The following is a 20,771-nucleotide window of genomic DNA, read 5'->3' as shown; positions in this document are numbered from 1 at the left end:
TATCACCTGCGTGAGATTTCAAAATGGGCTTAATACAACGGGAGCCATTAATGTTTGTGTTTCAGACAGCATTCAATCTACTTGATGGTTTGTTACATTGATCTACAAGTTCATAAAACGAGACAGGGTTTCAACATAATTATACATACTTTAGACCCTATAGAGCTGTTTTCAGTGTGAAATGAGATAGGGCTAAGAGATAATAAAACTTGTCCTGATCACCCAAAAATATATGGGGATGACAGTCCCTTACACTGCCAATGAGGATCGGTTAATATTTTCAACTTGTCTGAAGTTTTTATTCTTTTTCTTTAAACAATATGTTGGAAGACGTGCTCATTTTCCAAGCAGTCAGTATAAAATGAAACATTTGCACTTTTAAGAAGAAAACACTGCATCTTTCTCAAAGACAACCATTATCATCATGTCTTCCAGCAAAATATCCAATAGATGTTCCTTTTTGCTGAACTGTTCCCAATGCTGTAGTTGCTTTGCTTGCTATTGATTAGTGACAGTCAAGGATGTTAAAACCTGAGGGTCAAAACACCAGTACTTAGAGCTACTCAGTGCATTTATTTTATTCAGCTTCTAATTCAGGTGCAGATCAAAGTAAAAGGAAAGAGTATAAATAAGCAATTGTTTGAACTCAAAAACTGCAGAAACAGAAGCTTTCCATAAAACCACAGAAAATGCATCTTAATAGAAACCCACTTTGCAGGAAAGGGCGTAACAATTAACTATCTGCACATACACTTTAAATATAGATGTCTGCAGGTTATTTTACACTTCATTTGCGTGTATGCCTGAGAGATCAATCAGTATATCAAGGACTCCTTTCTTAAAGCTTTCTGCAAGTACTTGAAAAGTCAAAGCTGTTAAGAAAAAAGGCTGTTTACCTTATGACATCTGTAGCATTTCTGTTTAATACGCTCATTGGTATGCTCATAAAATGCAGAAATGCTGCCACACAGATGCACTTTTGACAAGTGTCAGTTTACAGACACTAAAAGGAAGATCAGAGCACATGAAGGACACAGAATAATTACATCTCACCCCTTTGAAAAAAAAGAATCACTTTCAACTCAGAAACCTTTCTGCCTAACTCTACCTGAATACTGAAGCCAACTCTATCACCATATTAGTTTGCATAATTCCAAGGATCAACAGATAGTCCACTTTGTCAATACCTCTCCTTTTGACTCGAATTGGCAGGTTATATATGTGGAAATAAAGGAAAAAATGTTGCTCATTCTATTACAGTAAGTGTTATTGAACTATATTATACATATTTAGTTGCATTGTTTTGCTTACTTTTGCCTCACAATAATTTCAATACTTTTGATTATTATAGGTCTCATGGTTGTTACTGAACAATTGTTCAGTTCCAGCTTCCTTCCTATGACATTTTACCTTGAGACTATGAAGTCTGAATTATTCTTAGAAGATGCATACTGATGCAGCTGATCACTGACCACATCAAATAAAACGGTTCTCATTCTTTTACTCCATTAATTTCATTCATCTCCTCTTACAGTCATTGCCATTCAACTACCTCCACAAGGCAACTAATGATCTTCCTTATAAAACCTGATCTGTGTAGAATAAATGCTGTTGAGAAGTAGCATGGCCAATGATGAGGATAATGGGCTGAGAGAAAACAACTAACAAGCAAATTCCAGCTATCCCAGTCACAGTTTACTCCATAAGCACTACTACAATATTTTTGCGCATCTTTTCCTCCTTCATTTTGTGTAGACCTTAAGGCCATATGGCAAGAGATCACTGCAACACTGATACAGCTTTGATTCAAGTATTCCTCTCCTGTTAGATTAAGATACAGGTCCTCAGATACCCTCACAAATTCTAATGTCACAGGTTAAAGAACAGACAAATTTACAATCCTTTCTCTGAACCTTATGCATACTGTGATCCTCCAAGCATCACTTGTGATTTGAGGGTAGAGAAAAAAGACACACAGAATGATTCCTCATGAACATCATGATCTGATGAGATGAGGATGGTACTGCAGGTTTGTCTTGAGGAAAAAGGTACATTGCCCCTCTTTATATATAAGAATAGTACCATTTATGGCACCTTTTTGACAGAACTAAATACGTATACATTTAATAGGCTGATTGTATGTCCCCATCTGAAGACTCAGGCACTTTTGTACTGGCAAAAGTAAACACTTTTACTAAATGATACAATGTAATTATAAACTGAATTAACATGAAATAAATTAGACATGAGTATATAATTGATACTATTTAGTGGCTTATTGCCTTAACTGCTAGGATAGGCTATTATCAAGTCAGTGAATAAGACTGTTTTCTTTTTTGAAGCTCTGTTCCTAAAACAGGTACTGGTTTTTCTATCTGCACCTGACACAGAGTATGCTGTATGCACTCCAGATCCTTTCTAGATCCTATTTGTCTGCTTCCGCAGATGCACAACAAACCTAACTTTCTAGGCTCTGGTAAGAGCCTTTCCCTCCTCGTACATCTGGATCAATATCCTGTCCTGCTATCCAACCAAAGAAATGTACTCCCAAAGATATTTTCATCATAAATTTTGCAGGGAACAGGATAGTGCAAATTAGAACTCAGTTGACTCCACCAAGACAGAGTAATCATGCTAGAGACTTGAAAAACAAAGAGGCTCAGGGTACATCTGTGTCAGTAAAAAAGCAAAGGCGAAAGCCCACGCTTTGGCAAGAGTATATCTTATTTTTTAGCCACAATTATTACATCTATATTTAATTAGAGCACCCTTTTGACCTAAGACAAATAACACTCTCCCACACAATGTTCCAGTATGGTTCCAAGGACAGCACTGGTCAAAAATTATTCACAATACAGAGCATGGATGAGGCCATCTTATTTGAGGGATGAGGGAGTAAAGATTTTTAAATATATGGGCATGACTATGGCTTTCCCTCAGGGCCAAAGAAAATATGCTTACTCCCTTTCACTATGATGCCCTCAAATGCTGATATGCTTTGCTCCAGAAGTGGTGAAATGAAATAGTACGTGAAAACCACACAATGTATCTTCTCCCCAGCAAGATTACTTTACAGATAATACAGAATTGAATTATTTCTGATTATCTGACATACAATGAAGTGGAGAGGGTGAGTCAGTTAATATGAAATGCATGCTAGTACTAATAATTACTATTTAAATAATTCTCAAAATAATTGTAACAATTTTGTTAATGTAGGACACAAAAGCCTGATATTTGGCCTGTTCTAATTATTTAGACTTAGTGCCATGAATCAATAGTGATGGAATAGAAAATAATTTTTTTACATTCTCTCTGAAAAATATATTAACAGGTACTTGAGAGCTCTTGTAATTTTGTTCTTGTCTGGATTGGAAAAGAAGATGATAATTGAAAATATTAGCAAACTCGAAAACAAACAAACAAACAAAAAAACCCAACTCTATTCTTCTAAAGACACTAGTCTAAACATGATTACTTGGGACTTTTCCACAGATATACTGCTGGGTTTGCTTACACCAAATTAATTTTTACCAAGTCCTGCTTCACATTATACTTCTAATGAATGAAACAAGACAGCAAGTTATATTCTCATACTCTCATATAGTCCATTTAGTCCAAAATATTTCAATGGAATAAAATCTTTTTCATGGCTTGTTCAAAGTCATGGCAATTAAAGAAATAGAGCTTCCCAAATTAATATGTGAACCAGATATAAAAGTAATTATTCATAATTTTCACTTATTAACATTTTACACTAAAATTGTATGAAATAAATATATACGTACAGGACATATGTATCCTGGAAAAAAAATCCTCTAAACAGCCACAGTATTTTATAATTACATCTGGTCTAAGAAAAAATAATTCTGTAAATTCAGCAGGTATATGTAGAAACAATATAGTCTTCATTCTTTATAGGTTAGGAGTCTGAATAGCTTTATCATCTCACCTTCAATGTCGCAGTCTTGCAATGAAAGCCATATTTGATCTACCAGACCAACTCCTTTTACTTCACCATGAACTGGAATGGAACGCATTACCATTAATGCAATTTTCAGGGCTCAGTTTGCAACTGCCAATTCTACTCTTTTTATATTTACTTTTCTTCACCAATTGCATTATTTTCCATCCTGCTTTGCAGGAGAGAAAGTCCACTGTGACACTTCCAGATTCTTCTCGGTTCACATTTTTCAGTTAATGATCTATACCATGAGGAAGAGCTGTCATTGTTAACTCACATATTTTATTTACTTAATTCTACTAAATACAGCTTGTACATGTGTTTCAGAACTATAGAAAACTGCATGGCTTTAAAATATTCACAGAACTGAATGGGGTACTCTGGGTGGGGTCTCACAAGAGCAGAGTAGAGGAAAGGAATCACCTCCCTAGACCTAATAGTCATCCTTCGAACTTAATGTCTTGATAGTTCCTTCTGAAGTCAAGGGCCAATCCTTAGTCATACCTCATGGAGCACATTTTTGTTTATAGTCTTTTGCTGGGGCGTTTGCTTTTGTTGAGGATCATATATAGACCAAAATCCAGTTCGTTAATAACCAAGTCAGTAATTCCCTACATTAATGAATCCTTAGAAGACCTACTAGGAAAACAGCTTGTTCAGTACCTGGCACTGCTCTTCACTCCCAGTACTGAAATTAACCTCTAACCAACTTGCACTGCCTGAAGTTTCTCCCAGATGCCATCTGTTGTGACGAAGGCCTAGTGTTCTTTTGCTGTTTCTGTAATGAAGGAGGCAATATAACATTCTGCTCCTCTTCTAATCTGTGGTAGCTCAGCAAGAGCCATCACAGTGAATACAAACAAACACTCCCAAATTAAAGTTTTTAGATATTGGTACTAAGCACTCTTCGAAACATGAAACTATGACTTTCATGTGCAAAGGCAATGATCTATGTTATAGATTCAACGTAGGGACAAATGTATAAAAACAAAAACCAAATAAAAGCAACCAGCCATATGGCAATTTTAACAATCTGCATCTTGCTTGAAAATTTGGGTAGTTATACATTTATATTTATATATATATATACACAAATATCTTCCAACATACTTCACAAGTCACCAAACAGCTTTCTCCTTGGAAATTATATTAATTTTAAAGTACTGGTCCTACACACACACACACACACAAACACACACAAAAAGTAGATTTTCTACTACCAGGGTGTTATGAACCGCTTAAAATCACTTGAGTATATATAAAACTGATTTGAATCACATTAAATAATACATCAGTAGAAAGGATAAAGGGAACCGCAGGCATTCTTTGACGGGTTAGGGATTATAATCCACTGTAAATCAGGATCCATTGTGTTCAACAAGCATGATTAATTGTGTTCTTTGTGTTCTACAGTACATCTGACCTCCAGGAGCCTGATTATGAAAATATTATGATAACTCTCTCTTGACTGTAGACCTTTAACCTGTTCAAATTTTCCTAAAAAGCAGGAGAATGAAGAGATAATGCCACAAATTTTATTTACTATTTTTAGCCAACATAAAAATTACACTGGACTAAATTTTTGGCTTGGTATATTTGACTATTAGTAGTATGTTCAGCTCATTCTAATCAAGTGAACAGATCTTAAATATAACTTTGAAACTACAGAATTTATATTTTTAAAAGTAGATAAATAATATTTAGCAATTTGATGTATATGTGAAAATTCAAGCATACAGTGACAGCACTGCTCACCTCTTGACAAAGTATCAAATCTGTATTTTAGCAGCCTATTCAGAAAGCAAGTGCTTGGCTGAGCGAATACTCTAAGGAGATTCCAAACAAAAGTATAATTAAGATATTCTTCTATATTTGTGGGTGACTGCTTATGATATATAATAAAACAGGAAAGCTATTTTACCATGATAGAAGTTTCCATTCTCATCAGAGGATCATTGTGGCCTTTCCTGCAATTAAAATACTGAATCTGGGACTTTTCTTAGGATTTAGAATATCACTGTAGGAAGAGGTTAGTTATTGAGTATACAAAAAGTTTATTTAACATACCGAAACAATTTCCAAAGAAGAAAAAAATAATGAACTATTACATTTTTTAAAAATCCACCCTTTTTTTGTGCTTTTCTAGAAAACAAGTTTCCAAAATACAATATGATGGATCATAACCCATACAATGAAAATGTCCTTTACACAAAGAGAAACTATTTTCTCAAATTCAACTCAATTTTACAAACTCTGCAGAATCAAATATCTAAAATTGAATACCATTCCTTCACAGCTGAACATACTTTCCTGGCTATAACACAACATAGAATTACTGGGGATAGGAAGGGAGGGAAAAAGCTCCTTTCATGACTGCCAAACAGTGTGACCTGAAGCTATTCATCAGCACAGCTCCCCTGTACTTGGATAAGAGCTGAACCCTCTCCTGTAATAACACGGCTTTATGTCTGAGCCTGACGATGCTAAGTTATTGATGACAACCTCGATTAAACTAGTAATTAAATCCTCCAGAACACTCATATGGTTGGGAAAGGGTTATAAGAAGGACAGAGACCGAGCAGCAGTTGTGACCTTGAAAGGAAAGCATTGATTGGATTTTGCCTTGTGAAAGGAAGGAGGGAAAACTGAAACTGTCAACTAACCATCCTGAATCATTAATGAACTCCCACTGCATACTCCTAATTCCAATTTTTCACATGTTCAAGTGGATCTTTCTTCATGGTTCCTCAAAAACAGTATTTACAAACTATTCATTAAAAGAAATTTCAAATTTATTCTAGATAACATGTTCTACATTTAGGCAACAACTGAAAAGATGTCCCTTTTTCTAAATGTTAAGCTATGCAAGATATATAACATGCTATATATATTTTCGTATGCACACGTATAGGTCTGTGTTTATATACATTATGTTTATTACTGCAAGCAAGCAAAAAATGCCACTGACTGTCCATGCCTCCACTTAGGCTTTCATAGTACCCACTGATGCAGAACAGGATTTTTCAGTCTCTGGATCTTTCCTAGGTTTGAAAGGCATTTGAGCACACTTCCTGTGAAGAATCTAGTTCTAAAAAGAAATGTGTTCTTTCTTCTGCACAGAAAGGAATGATGAAAAGTGGTAATTTACATGGCAGGAAAATACCAAGAAACTGCCTCTTTGTGTTGTTTAAGCACTAAAGCAATTTAGAAGATTAAAACGGGAAGAAGAAAGCCAACAATTAGATGAGATGTTGGAAGGTGTACAATAATTTTCTCCAAATTTATCTTATATTTCACTGCATCCTCATTCCGACTGAGTTTTTCCTCCTCAATGATTTTTTTTCCATTTTTCTTGTAAAGTTTCCATTCTTACAAGTTATTTCAAATGGCTTTCAGTTGGATATATCTAGTTACTGTGCTACTTGCTACATCACAGAGAAAGCTTCCGCTTTCCATCTTGGCTTATCTAACAGTCCTACTGCAAATCATTCTCTAGATATAATTATTAATTTTTAGTTATTCCTCAGAGAAGTAATAACTTTTGTTATTAAGGTTATAGAACTGCTCTTCTGATTTCAAAAAGCTTTTATTTAATAAATCAACCATGCTAGGAGACTGGATAAATATCAAGCCAAGATTTTTTTAAAAATGTGATCAGTCCAAGAGAACACGAAGAAAACTATCAAACAGCCAAATGACCACTGACTGTAGGCATACTCTTGTAAAGATGCTGGTCAACAGAGATAGGTACACCAACAAGGTGCAAGAATGAAATGACTTTTTTTATTTACCATCCATTGCATGAAGGAACAAGTACAACTTCTTTTTTCACTGCTACATGGCAATAACTGGCAGAAGCCCATATATATGCACAGAGGAGTCAATATGCACAGTCCATATATGCACAGAGGAGTGCTCAGTGATGCCAAAGACAGTAAGCTCATGGATGTAAGAAATGGATTATTTTTAAAGAGTCTTCTAGTTTCCATTTCAGCAACCTATTTAATTACCAGCACTTCCACTTTCTAAAGATCAGAAAAAGGATCTTCCTTAAAAACCACTGCTGTAGAAACTGATACTTCCATTATCCTCTTTTTCAAGGACAAAACAGTAGCACTGCTAAAGTTCAAGAATAAGTACTAGCAGTATTAAAGTTAAGTTTAGTGACCTGTATACAAGTAGGACAGCAAAACTCACTGCAGTAAGTAATACTGATATTAGTGTTTTAAAATAAAATGGTAACCATAATCTTACTATAAATTTATAGGCCATTAAAAATTTTGAATTGCAAAATTGCAGTCAAAGGGAGATTATACCTTCTGTTCTACATTCTGAAACACAACAGTCATGCTCACCATGGAAATTTACATTTCTTTATGCTAGTGAAAAAAACTTCCAAAAAAGAGTTAAAGGATTATCAGTAAAGAGCAAGCAAGTCAGGGAATAAAAAGGACAGTTAGTTAAGTTGGAGTGAAAAAGATGAGCTGTGGATTACAGTGACTGGCTACAAATGAAAGAAAGTATGAAAACCTACATTATAACAGAAACCAATAGTCTTACTAAAATAATTGCAGTGTGACCACACAAATTGAGCAAGAATTTGGCAGTTAGCAGACCAGAGGCAAAATTCTTCTCTTTCATTCATGCCACAAGTGCCCTACCTGTAAAGTCATTCACAGTGCTTATCCTGCACCAGTCTGGAGTTCCTGTTTCCACCAGTGGTGTTTCCATGCTCAAAAAGCAATAGGATATAGAAACCAGGCTAGAACAAACAAGTTTGCTCTCACTGCTGGCCAAGGTATGCAGCACCTGTCACCACAACACAGTCTGCTGTTCTGATTTAAGAAGGCTAAGCAAGTACTTCTATGCATACAATTACTTTCACACTGTGGGTGGAAGAGGCCTTATTTTTCTGCTTCAGTCATAATTTTAGTTGCACACAATGATCACCATATTCCTTGAAATACCCCAAGGAAGCCTATCCACTGCCCACTCACTGTATTCTTCTTTGAAGTGTTCACATCCAATCTTGTGAGCAGCACAGGTTCACCTGGTGTTATTGTTGGTCTACTAGTCCTCTGCCAATGACCATCCTGAGGACATTGCTTTACTTCATGTAGTCCTGACTTTTGGGACCACTTCCTACTAGCCCTAACTAACATATCAATCACTTTCTGTGCTAAGAGTTTTGCATGAATTGTGGTTTAGACCTGATTTTCCAATCCAATCTGCCACATACTGTACTTCTTTGTAAAATGATTATTGAATTCCTTACAGTAAGTCTCATAAAAAAGAAAATGAAATTATTTTCACAAACTAATGGTCAAGGTGATGTTACTACAAGGAATCTCCAATGACATTTAGTTCTCCTGAAGACAGACTAAAATCTACACAGAGAACTACAAAACATTATTTTATAGGAAAGGAAAAACAAATCTGTTTAATTTGGCTGCAGGAATCATGCAAACCCATGCAAAATTAATTCCAACTCACTTTGCTTGTTTTTCCATCTTTAACATTTTAAACATGTTTTTCATGATTAGCAGCCTTTTTTAATTAAATGAAAAAGCGGAAATGTGTCGGATGTATAACTGTATTTTAAGATGTGAATCATAGCCAGTGAAGCCATGAAGTATTTCAAAAATTGATGTACTTGCGTGTGGATTTTTTTTTTTTTTTTTTTTTTGTTTGTTTAAGTGACTAAACTATGAGTATACTGCACACATAAAAATATTGAAACACCAAAAAGTTCTGTTAAGGAAAGCAGAAAACTACCTTCCGCCACATTTGGGGAGGTAATTATCTGCAGACTGCTGACAGGCTATACACTAAATCAAGAATGTCTGGTACATATAAACATGAACATGAACAAGGACATGAGCATGACTGTTCATGAACACCTTTGTGTGTGTGAAAAGGATTTGGTCTACTGCCTGTGTTCATAACTACCATTAAACACATTAAGTTTTCTCGATGGCATCAGCAAAGTATCTTTTGCTATACCATTTATGTTTCGGCAGTGCTGACAGGTTTATCTATACTGCAGCTAAGAGTGCCCTCTAAAATTTCAGTTCCACTTCTCCATAAACATTTTGTAGATAAGGTTCACCTAGGAGAGTTGCCCTGATCTACATCCTGTCCAGGGCAGGTTCAGGAGAGACCTTATTAGCTGAGGCTCCTTCCTGTTATCTCCTTTGTGAGTTCTGCTGCAGAAGCAATGTTCCAGCAAAACATTGGTTTTTCATCCCTGACTTAAAAAGCTATTTAAGAATCACTCTAAGGTTCCTCCCTCATCCAGAGCCCAGTGTTACAGTGCCAAGGTTAATTGAGGAGCTAAAGTCCAAGATTAAGTTCCACCTATTCTCTGTGAGAATTTAGTTTCCCATGTCACTATGAAGATATTTTCCTAGATGTTCAGAGAAGCTGACACAACCAACCACAAGAACTCTGCACTTCTCTCCCTAAAGAAATACTCACATCCATCAGCAAAAAATGAGTCTGATTCCTATCTATATTCCATTACTGGCAGTCTAGCATAAAGGGGTCATTGTGTAAAAAAAAAGTCAAGCTCACTGATCTTTTTTTTAAATGAAGGATGCCATCAGCATACCAACATCTTTAGATCTCAAACATGCATTCTGTGCAGCTCATTTCCACTTCCCTCTCTCTACTGAGCAAGGTCAGGACTTCAGTTTTAAACATTAACAAGACAGCTCTTTGACTAGGTAGCAGTAATAATCACTGAATTCTGAACTCTCCACTGTAACTGACGTTTTTCTTTTTTTTCCCCTGAAAAGAAGACAAACCAGTGACCAAGTTGTTAAACTGAAATTCTGAACCGATTTAACCGATTCCATAACATAGCTCACTGTCCTGAATACCTTTCCAGGATTGTAGCAGAGAAGAAAGGTTAGCAGTACTAAGCTGCAATTGAATGAACTGGAAAAACACAGGATATCTAACTAGCTGACTTGGAAATATCTAATTAAGTAAACTTGAAGGTTAGGACAGCTGGAAACCTAGAAAACTCCCTGAAGCTCTCTGTCTTGTAGTTAAAAGGCAAATAATAAATAACAACATTAAATGTAATCTTGTAAATAGGGGGGTTCAGTGGCAAAGTGTGTACTGTTCCAACCCCAGCTGTGTATGCAATAGAGCACATAAACTTTGTTTTTCACTTGCTGTGGTCAGTGATAATAGTGCTCAGACTTATGCTTTATGCAATCAAAACACCTGTTTGTGGAAGCATAGCTTGTATTTAGCATAGTTAAAGACATTTGGCACAGTTAAATAGAATAGTCTGTATTTATACAAGACAGAATTTTTGTTCTGAATTCTGGGAGCAAATCAAGATTTGCAAAACTTAACACCACTGCAGTATCTAAGTACTTAGATGCTAGGCAATGTCATTGCGATTAATAATGAAAGTATTATGGCGTGAGCACTTTTCAGAGTACGCAGATGGGTCATAACCAGTTGCATAAATGACTGCAAATATAGTTGGAATTCCTCTCCCTTTGGTGCCAGAGAGTAAGGCTGTGAGAACCCAGAGCTGCCACAAAACACCAGCATGTTCTGGATTGCTGCTAGACAAAGAAGGTACAGGAAGGTAGAATAAGACAGTCCTACCCTACTTTTCAGACTACCAGCTTCTCACAATACACATTCTGCATCTTTGGGTCTGAAATATGCTACTGGACGGATACTTCCAGCCTCTGCATGTCCACATGTACTGTGCCATGCATCATGTTTAACATGCATGTATAGGCTGCTTTTTCAAGGACTGAAATGAAAAACATTTCCTCTGGTTCCTCTGCACTCATGCTAAATCATCTGGTGAATTACAGGGAGATTTTACACTAAATCAAGTATAAGCAATTCCAAACAACAGCTTTGCTAAAATAAAGCAAGGTGTACTTATTCTACACTCTTCTTCACAAGAGCAACAGAACACCTAAGGAACAGAGAGAAGGGAAGTTTCTTTCCTTGCCAACCTGTCTGTGTATGACAGGTGCAAGAATGCCAGAACAGCCATGTCAATGCAACCAAATAAACTACTCTTTCCCTGCCTCTGACAGGAGACAGAAGTGTCTGCCTAAGGGATCACAGAAGCACAAAGCAAGTGCACAGTCACATTTATCCAGAATACCTTTGCAGCCCAAAGCCTTCATGTGCCGGAGGTAATGTCTATGTGCTTAACAACTGTATCACTCAGAGCCTCTGTGCCATTTGCCTGTGATTTTCCATATCACTAGTAGTTTGCATGAATTCTTCTGATGGCAGGAGTTTGCCTGGAGCGTGCAGGCAGACTCCTGTGCAAGAGCAGCTGCAAAGCATAAGATTCAGACATCAACAGAAGGAGTTACCGCTACCTGCCTACCAGGAAGCTAGCACTCAGAAGCAGAGAAAGAGGGAAACAGTAGTGCAGAATATCCACTGGCCTGCAAGATGACTGAGGACTCTGAAAGCTCACAGGAATACCCTAAGAGAATGACACTGATCAGAAATCTTTACTGACATACTCACAAACATGTAAGTTGGCTGCCTGTTTCAATTTGACTCTTGAGTAGCTACAGTGTGAGAGATGTTCAACAAAAGAACTGCATCAGAGCCAGCTGAGGACAGGCTGCTTTTAGTCATGGGAAAAGGACAGATAACAGTGCAGAGAATGCAGGGGGTACATTACAGAGGTCCTTTCCAAATAAATTTAAGGAAGCTAAGAAATTCTGGTTCAGGTATCAAATCTGAAACAAGTATTTCTGTGAAGAGCATTCCTGCTGCAGCCTATTGATGAAAATCACAGCAATATAACTTCTTGAAACTGCACAAACATACAGAGAGTAAACCACAAAACGTTCTTGGAAGACTTTGGGCATCATTGGTTTCAATTATGGCCACCAGCTCTTTTTTCTGGGTGCTCCCAAGTGAAATGAAAGGCTCTTGTAACTCACTGATTTTAAAAGAGTGTTTCTCTGCTTTCACTGTTTACCATTTCTTCTGTCCAGAACGAAAGTTAAAACTTCAACTTGAAAATGTCATGCAGCCTCCATGATGAGGCTGGAGACAACTTTAATGGCATGAGCTTTCCTCACAAGGCTGATGTTGGAGAAACTCCTCTGGTGGCAGAAGCCTCCCTGCACTACAGATGCTAGGACCCATCATTCCTGTTACTCTATGAGGGTGATATGTTTAAAAAACAAAATGAATCTGCGGGAAAAATCCCAGTTCTGATTTCTCAAGAACAGCTAACATTCAGAGAAGAAAAGAAAAAGAGGGGCTGGCAGCAGCAGGGGGACCACAGTCAGACTATCTGGCCAAACTACCAGGAGTAAGTGAAATGCTCTGTAACTTGTCATGAGCATCAGAAGAACTTTGTAAAAATAATTTCTTAGATGTTTGCATTATTCCACTCAGAATTCAGCTGAGTGCATCCAGGGTGTTCAGATATATTGGGAAGCTGAGTAACTGTGGCATTAAACCTTTAAAACTAAGAATAAAACAGATCTAGAATCTGGAACTAGTAATAGTTCCTGAACTGCTATTTTTGTTCATTTCACTTCAGGACAAAGGACACTATTCCAGCAACCTCTACCCCTCTTCTCCTCCCCTCCTTCCCCCACAATTCTTTAGGAAGCTCCAAAAATCAAACATAACAAAACAAAATGGTAAGATTCCCATCTCCTCCTTCAAAAACAAAACAAAACAAAAACAAACAAACAAACAACAAAAAAAAAAACTCAGAGATATAAAGCTGATCTTATTTTTTAGATCTCATTTCTCATTTCTACACAGGTAGTGTCAGTTCTTCCTGGTTCCTGACACCAGCTAAGTGACTAGTCTTAAAAGGGACAGTACAGGGCAGAGAACAAAAAGAAGAGCAAATGTGTAGTATTAGAGGCACTGAGAAAGAGATAGGTTATTTAATAATCACACTCCAGTAGTGGACAACACTGAGAAGGAGGAACCTCAGTCCCTGGTGACCTACAAAAGCAGCCTCCACCTCCAATTCCCACCCTCCAGTTTTATTATCAATAACAGATAAAAAACTTTAACAGCTATAGACACTTGTGACATTCATGACCAAGATCCACAAGAAGAAACTTTACTTCTTTACTTCAGTCTTTACTGCTAAGATGGCCCCTAAGGAAATAAGAGTCTGGGGAAAGGAAGGCTTCCCCTTGGTAGAGGAGGATCTGGCAAGAGGTTGTCTAGGCAAACTCGATGCACATGGTCTCCAATGGGATGCACCCACAAATGTTGAGGGAGCTGGCAGAAGTGACTGCCAAGCCATTCTCAATCATCTCTGAAAGGACATGGGGAATGGGAGAGGTACTTCAGGACTGAAGGAAAGCCAATGTCACTCTGGTCTTCAGGAAGGACAAAAAGCAAGACCTGAGAAACTGCAGCCCAGTCAGCCTCACCTCTGTCCCTGGGATGGTGATAGAACAACTTATTCTGGATGTCATGTCCAAGCATGTAAAAGAAAAGAAGGTTATTGGGATTAGTCAACATGGATTTGCCAATGGGAAAACATGCTTAACCATCAGGCAGCCTTCTACAATGCCACAAGTGGCTGGATAGATGAGGGCAGGGCAATGGATATTATGTACCTTGACTCTAATAAGGACTTTGATGCTGTCTCCCATAACATCATTGTAGGTAAGTTTAGGAAGTGTGGAATGTATGAGTGGAAAGCGAGGTGGACAGAGAACTACCTTACTGGCAGAGCTCAGAGGATTGTGATCAGCAGCACAGAGTCTAGTAGGAGGACTGTAGACAGCAGTGTTCCTGGCTGCAGTCTTGTTCAGTATCTATCAGTGAGCTGGATAAAGGTATAGAACACACCCTCAGCAAGTTTGCTGATGATGCGAAGCTGGGAGGAGTGGCTGACACACAAGAAGGCCATTCAGTGAGACCTGGAAAGACTGGAGGGCTGGGCATAGAGGAACCTTAGGAGGTTCAACAAGAGCAAGTGCTACTCTGGAAGGGAATAACCATATGCACCAATACAGGTTAGGGACTGACTTGCTGGAAAGAAACTCTGCAAAGAGGGACCTGAGCATCCTGGTGGACAACAAGTTGGCAGCAGTGTCCCCCTGTGGCCAAGAAGGCCAGTGGTATCCTGAGGTGCATTAGAAAGAGCATGCCAGCAGGGCGAGGGAGGCGATCTCCCTCCTCTGCTCTGCCACAGTGAGTCCACATCTGGAGTACCGTGTCATATTCTGGGCTGCCCAGTTCAAGAAAGTCAGGGAACTGCTGAAGAGAGTCCAGTGGAGGACCACAAAGAAATGAGAGAGATGGAGTATTCCCCTCCTCGGGAATGGTTGAGAGAGGTGGGACTGTTCAGCCTAGAGAGACCGAAGGGGGATCTTACCAGTGTTTATAAATATCTGAAGGGTGGGTGTCAAGAGGATAGGGCCAGACTGCTAGATGTGTCCAGTGACAGGACAAGTGACAATGGACACAAACTGGAATGCAGGACATTCTTCATGAACATAAGAAAAAACTTCTTTACTGTCAAGGTGACAGAGCACTGGAACAGACTTCCCAGAGAGGCTGTGGAGACTCCTCAAAATATTCAAAACTTGCCTGGATGTTTTCTTGTGCAACTTACTGCAGGAACCTGCTTAATCAGGGGGTTGGATTGTTGATCTCCAGAGGTTCCTTCTAGCCCCTATGATTCCATGATTCTATGAGACACTCTTGTTTAAAAAGGCAATTCTAACTTTTATTTATGGCTTTGGGAGCAGCCTAGAATCTACATAAAAACAGGCAATACCATTTCTACTCATTTATGGAGAGAAAAGGCATCATGTATTTTTCTGATCCTAAGAGTGGAATATCATCTATGCTGCTGACTGAATACAGCCACAGACTCAGATATAAATAAATGCAAAAGGTTAAAACCTATGCAGGGAGGCATACTTACGTCACGCAAGTGAGGAAGCACAAGGGAGGTACCATATCTTCGGTAAGAGAACTGCCAGCAACTATGAGTCAGTTAGAGAATGTGTGTTCAGCTACCCATAAAGAAAACACCTTGGAGAATTCACAGGTTGCAGTGCTAAGGCTGTGTCAAGAAAACACAAAGCTGCTCCAAGCCTGTAGATATCCTTGGAAATGACAAACGTGTATGGGTTTATGTTGGTGGGTGGGCATATGTGTGTGAAAAAGAGATATGAAAAGGACCCATTCATTCAAATAAAACAATCTTATTTGAACTTTTGCGCAGAACTGAAACAAAAATAGTGTTCTTTTTGCTAGATTATGAACTAGCTTGGTTACCTTTTGTCTGTATTTTTCTCTTAAATTTTATACTTCTCAATCTTTTCCTAAGCAGCAACAGCATTGCTACAATGTTTTTACAGCATTTCGTGTTCATTCTGAAAAAGAAGTGTTATGAATCTTGCAAAAAGAAAAATCTATTTTTTAATGCTTTTTCCAAATACTTATTTTCGAAGAGCATATGAGAATATACAAATGAGACAAAAGCACTATCAGATGCATTAAGGAAAGCTATTGATAAAAAGTTACTCTTGTGTTTTCTTGCAAGATCAGACAAGAAAGAACAAGTAGTTTGTCCAACCTGGAGAAATTTTGAGTAATTATAAGAAAACTTGAAAAATTGTATGCATTCTCTGAGCAGCTTTTGCTGCTGTGGCTCTTCTAGACACACACTGACCTGGAAGATACTTAAATGAGACTGATTTTTTCCTAATTTCATCCACGCTACTTTAAAGGACATAGCTCCGCTGCAGGAAGCAGAACAATAGCAGCTGTAGAGAGAGCCACAGCAGAATGCGCTGTGCAAAACAGTTTCTGAGCTCATGGTGAATCTTTCCCTGTGGTGTGAAACACAATACCAAAAGCTTTTACAGGAATGAAACAAAAAAGGCACTCCAACTGCGCTCAGCATCTGCTAACAGAATTCATAAGTAGCTAGTACAGACAGGCATTTAAAAACACATAATTATGAACCAGGTAATTAGAACATTGTCTACTATTCGGGACAAGCGCAGGGATTCCCAACTTCAGGAAAAAAAAAAAAAAAGAAAAAAAAGAGTTCTAACTTAGAGTCTGAAACAAAAATTAATGCAGTTTGACCATAGCAGGAATCCTACATCAACCTTTGAAAGCTGAGAAATGCAAACATGTGGAAACTCACATAAAATCTCCCAGGTATTGTAAAAGCAGTGGAGCAAAGTCCTGGGTAACATATACTTGTAATCTCCAGTGGTGTTACTCAGCTGAAATTCACATACCTGAATCACATAATTCTCATGAAAAAGATGTCATTTTACTGTAAGTAAATGCTACATTCTACTTTAAACACAAGGGAAAAAAAATGTGCTGTAAGTGTAATTGAACACTGGTACAGTTTACCCAGGGACGCTGTAAAGTCTCCATACTTGCAGATCTCCAATCCTGGCTGTACACAGCCCAGAGCACCCTGCTGTAGCTCACTCTGCTTTGAGCATGAAGGTGTTGGACTGAGTACTACTCAGAGTGATTGTCAATGCCAGCTGTGCTGAGTGTCAACATGAAGTGGACCAGACTGCAGGAGCAACAGAACAACTGCTCAAACAGTACCTCTGCCAGAAGCCCCTTCCAAATTAAACAGTTTGCTAGCTGGAGACAGAGATATAAAGAATATAATTTTTACCTAAATAGAACGAGTACCTTCTATTTACCTACTATTCACATTCCCACCTGTGTTGTTTCACAACTGTTGTTTTTTAGCACCTAACTTCCTAGCATCATCTAGTCTCAGCATTTGTCCATGATTTTGTAGTACATGGTACTTAAAGCATTGGATAACTACGCCACTTCAAATAGAAATAAAAATAAAAAAATTAAAAAAGCTGACACTGCTATTCTTTGTTCCTTCTCTTTCTTCCTCCTTCCTTCACCATATCAAAGTACTTCCTTCAACCTATTTTTGTACTTGCTCTCACTCTAGTTACAGATAAACAATTATTATTACCCACATTCTCTCCTACTTCCCATTGCACTCATCTTCATATTTTTTTCCTACATGCAGTGTCCTTTCTTTCTAAAACTCCTTAAGGGCTAGACCACTATTTGCTCTCACAAGTAGCGCGTTCTTAAAACAGCGTGCGGACAAAAGTTCTTAAAATCATGTAAGTGTTCAGGCATTGCACTTAAGAAACTGGAAGAATGCAGCATGGACATAGGCTGAATGTAGGTCAGCTCTCTGCAATTTACACCCTAAGGTCTGACTCTTTGCTTTTGCTACTACCTTGATCAAGCTTTGTTTTAGGGCTTATTACTATAAGCTTCAACTGATACAAGGTAGACCTCTGGAAACTGGACTGGATTGTTCTCTTTCCATCTTTTTTCTAACCTGTCTCTTCTACATAAATACAATTGGGTAAATGAGGATTCAAGACTTGAAAGCATTATTGAGACATTCTGTCAGAAGTGGTTATCACAAGTACAGAATGAAAATGTTACTCAGTAAGGAGGCTACATACCATTGTTCTGAGTTTCTCACCTAAACTACAATATTATAAGAGTTGAGAAATCTGCTACATCTGAAGAGGAGTTTCAGTCTGCCTTCTCCTACAGTGTCTTTTGTACCAGTGCTCAAAATATAGTGGAAGTTTACAAGCCAAAGCAATACAGTAAATGATACATAGAAGAAGAAAAAGAAATCTATCATTATGAAGGTGCTTGTATTGGGACAACTAGTATCTTTTAAGAAAGAAGTTTTCAAGGAACTTACTGGGCTAGAACAAAAGATACTGAAATCACTCGAGAGATGAAGCTATCTGGAAGTAGGGTAAAATTTAGTTTTGACCTTGTTAGGCAAAATCTATGTGTTTCTTTCCAACTTTTAACCAGCTTGGTGAAAATGCATGGCATTCCGACTGATACTCCAAGCTATACACACAAAAGTAATTACAAGCAGCTAGCAAAGTCTTGAAGGAAAGGTACTATTTTGGGGTTGTTTGTCCCTAAAGGAATACTGCTTCATTCTTTGAATCAACCCACTTGATGTCTGGTCAAAGAAAGCCAAATTTCTGTACCCTGAGCTGCACAGCCTATAAAGATCACAAAAGGGGCAAATCATTCACAGACAGCAGTTCCATTTAGGACGTGGTAGGCAGTTCAGAAAGAGATCAAGGAAGAAGAAACATCATTCAAAGCGTGACCTTCAAGCTCATAGACATGAGAAGACAGCTAGCACAGGCTAAGTGTGATGGGAATTTCAGACTCTGTTTGTTCCCTTCCTTCGCACTGCTGCACAAGGCTCCAAATACAGACAGAAGCTTCATACAAACATTCGAAAAACCCTCTAGCCCCAGTGGGATTAAGTACACATATGCTTCCCTCTACTTCTGTCAGATTCAATTTGTTACTTTCTTATGAGAAAAGGGGCAGCTTTAGTGAGGGGTGAGTTTTTCCTCCTTTCTGGCTTTGGTAAAATGTACAGAAACTGTCTATCATAACAATAAAGCAGTTGCAGTAACACTCTGGTCTGCAGCCATCCACTTCCAGTGCATCTAGCAAGTAAAAGAAGTGCTATGTATATTGCCCTTCTGCTGGAATATAGACACCCCATGCTACAGTTTACTATGGTTCAAATTAGTAAAAATGTTTTCATCCTTTTAATTATGCTGTATCAAACTTTATCCACCGATCTATCCGACATCAGTTTCCTCCATGCTTACATCTGTGCTGTATTAACATTCGCAAAACATAAAGTTGGTTATTTTGCAACTAGCTGTTTATTTACAGCCATTTTTTCAGCAGGAGAAGTAGAATAAAACAGGACCAGAATAATTCTTTCATTAATTCTCTCAGGCAGATCACAAGCTGCCTCCTGCCCTCTTGTTCCCTTGTTATTTTTCAGTTTCATAAGCTGGTTAGATAGAGTCAGACATACACAAAAAATTGATATAGAGACATCCTGGCAGACTTCAGAGAATTCCCACCATAAGAACTTTCACATCCTCCAGCAGGCAAGTAAGCCAAGGTGTTTTATGAGAGTAACCCACAAATCCTAATGAATACATTTAAGAAATTAACTGAACCATTCAACATTCATGCTGCAGCATCTTGCAAAAGCCTAAAAGCCTCACCTCCAGACTGAAGCAACCAAAAGCTCCACACAAAGCAGTTTTCAACGGACTCCATATAAAAAGGTGCTTAAAATGTACATAAGCAGAGAAAAAAAGAGATATCCAGGTTTCACCAGTTACCCTGATGAATTTTTCAGTGCTATCTGGAAGTCTAGCACACCATTCACAGACCAGTGTATTTTTTCATACTAATCATATTTTAAATCTGCTCTTGCACATATTGCAGACGAACCCTAAACTAATACAGTTCCTGAAATCAATCATCAGAACCTGCTATCTCCCCAGGTTCTGGAATACAAGTGAAAAGAAGCACACAAATATTCGAAAAACTTCCTCATATGGTGCAACCCAGCTCCAGCTAGAATCCAGAACAAATGCAAACAAAATACTTCGGTATTATTATTGGTAGTGAACAAGTGAAATGATTTGCTTTTTGTCTTTTTCTGCTACTACAGTTTTGGAAAGGTAACTGAGTGAAATGAACATATTCTAAGCTGTCCTCTCATCTTAGATAGACAATATAGAAAAGCAAAAGAGAGGTTATTTTTAGCTCTTTTTACAGCTCTTCCATACATCTTGTTAAGAGGTTGATCAGAACAGCCAATGGACTGGAAGTCTGCAGAGACATGGGGCTCCTTATCACATAAACTAGATTCATTTCTGCTCAGGTAGTTACTGGAAGAAGGCAAGGGGAGGCAGGT

At 38.0% G+C, this 20,771-nt stretch overlaps 1 protein-coding gene across 8 annotated transcripts in view; it reads right to left on the bottom strand.

The window, feature by feature from the left end:
• Nucleotides 1-20,771, bottom strand: part of NTRK2 (neurotrophic receptor tyrosine kinase 2) — a 204,810-nt gene that overhangs the window by 124,434 nt on the left and 59,605 nt on the right. For 7 of the 8 annotated variants that reach the window (XR_014880318.1, XR_014880319.1, XR_014880320.1 and 4 more), the window contains one exon: nucleotides 3,953-4,024. The exons of the other annotated variant lie outside the window; for it this stretch is intronic. Coding sequence is in view for 4 of the 7 variants with exons in the window: in XM_085212798.1 (XP_085068924.1) it covers nucleotides 3,953-4,024 (72 nt within the window). In the remaining 3 variants the exon portion in view is untranslated. The remainder of the gene's footprint in view (nucleotides 1-3,952; nucleotides 4,025-20,771) is intronic. 8 annotated transcript variants of the gene reach the window in all.

This window comes from Meleagris gallopavo, chromosome Z (genome assembly GCF_905368555.1).
Source record: "Meleagris gallopavo chromosome Z, MGAL_WU_HG_1.1, whole genome shotgun sequence".
In the NCBI taxonomy this organism is placed as follows: Eukaryota; Metazoa; Chordata; class Aves; order Galliformes; family Phasianidae; genus Meleagris; species Meleagris gallopavo.
This window is presented reverse-complemented; position numbering and strand designations above follow the sequence as displayed.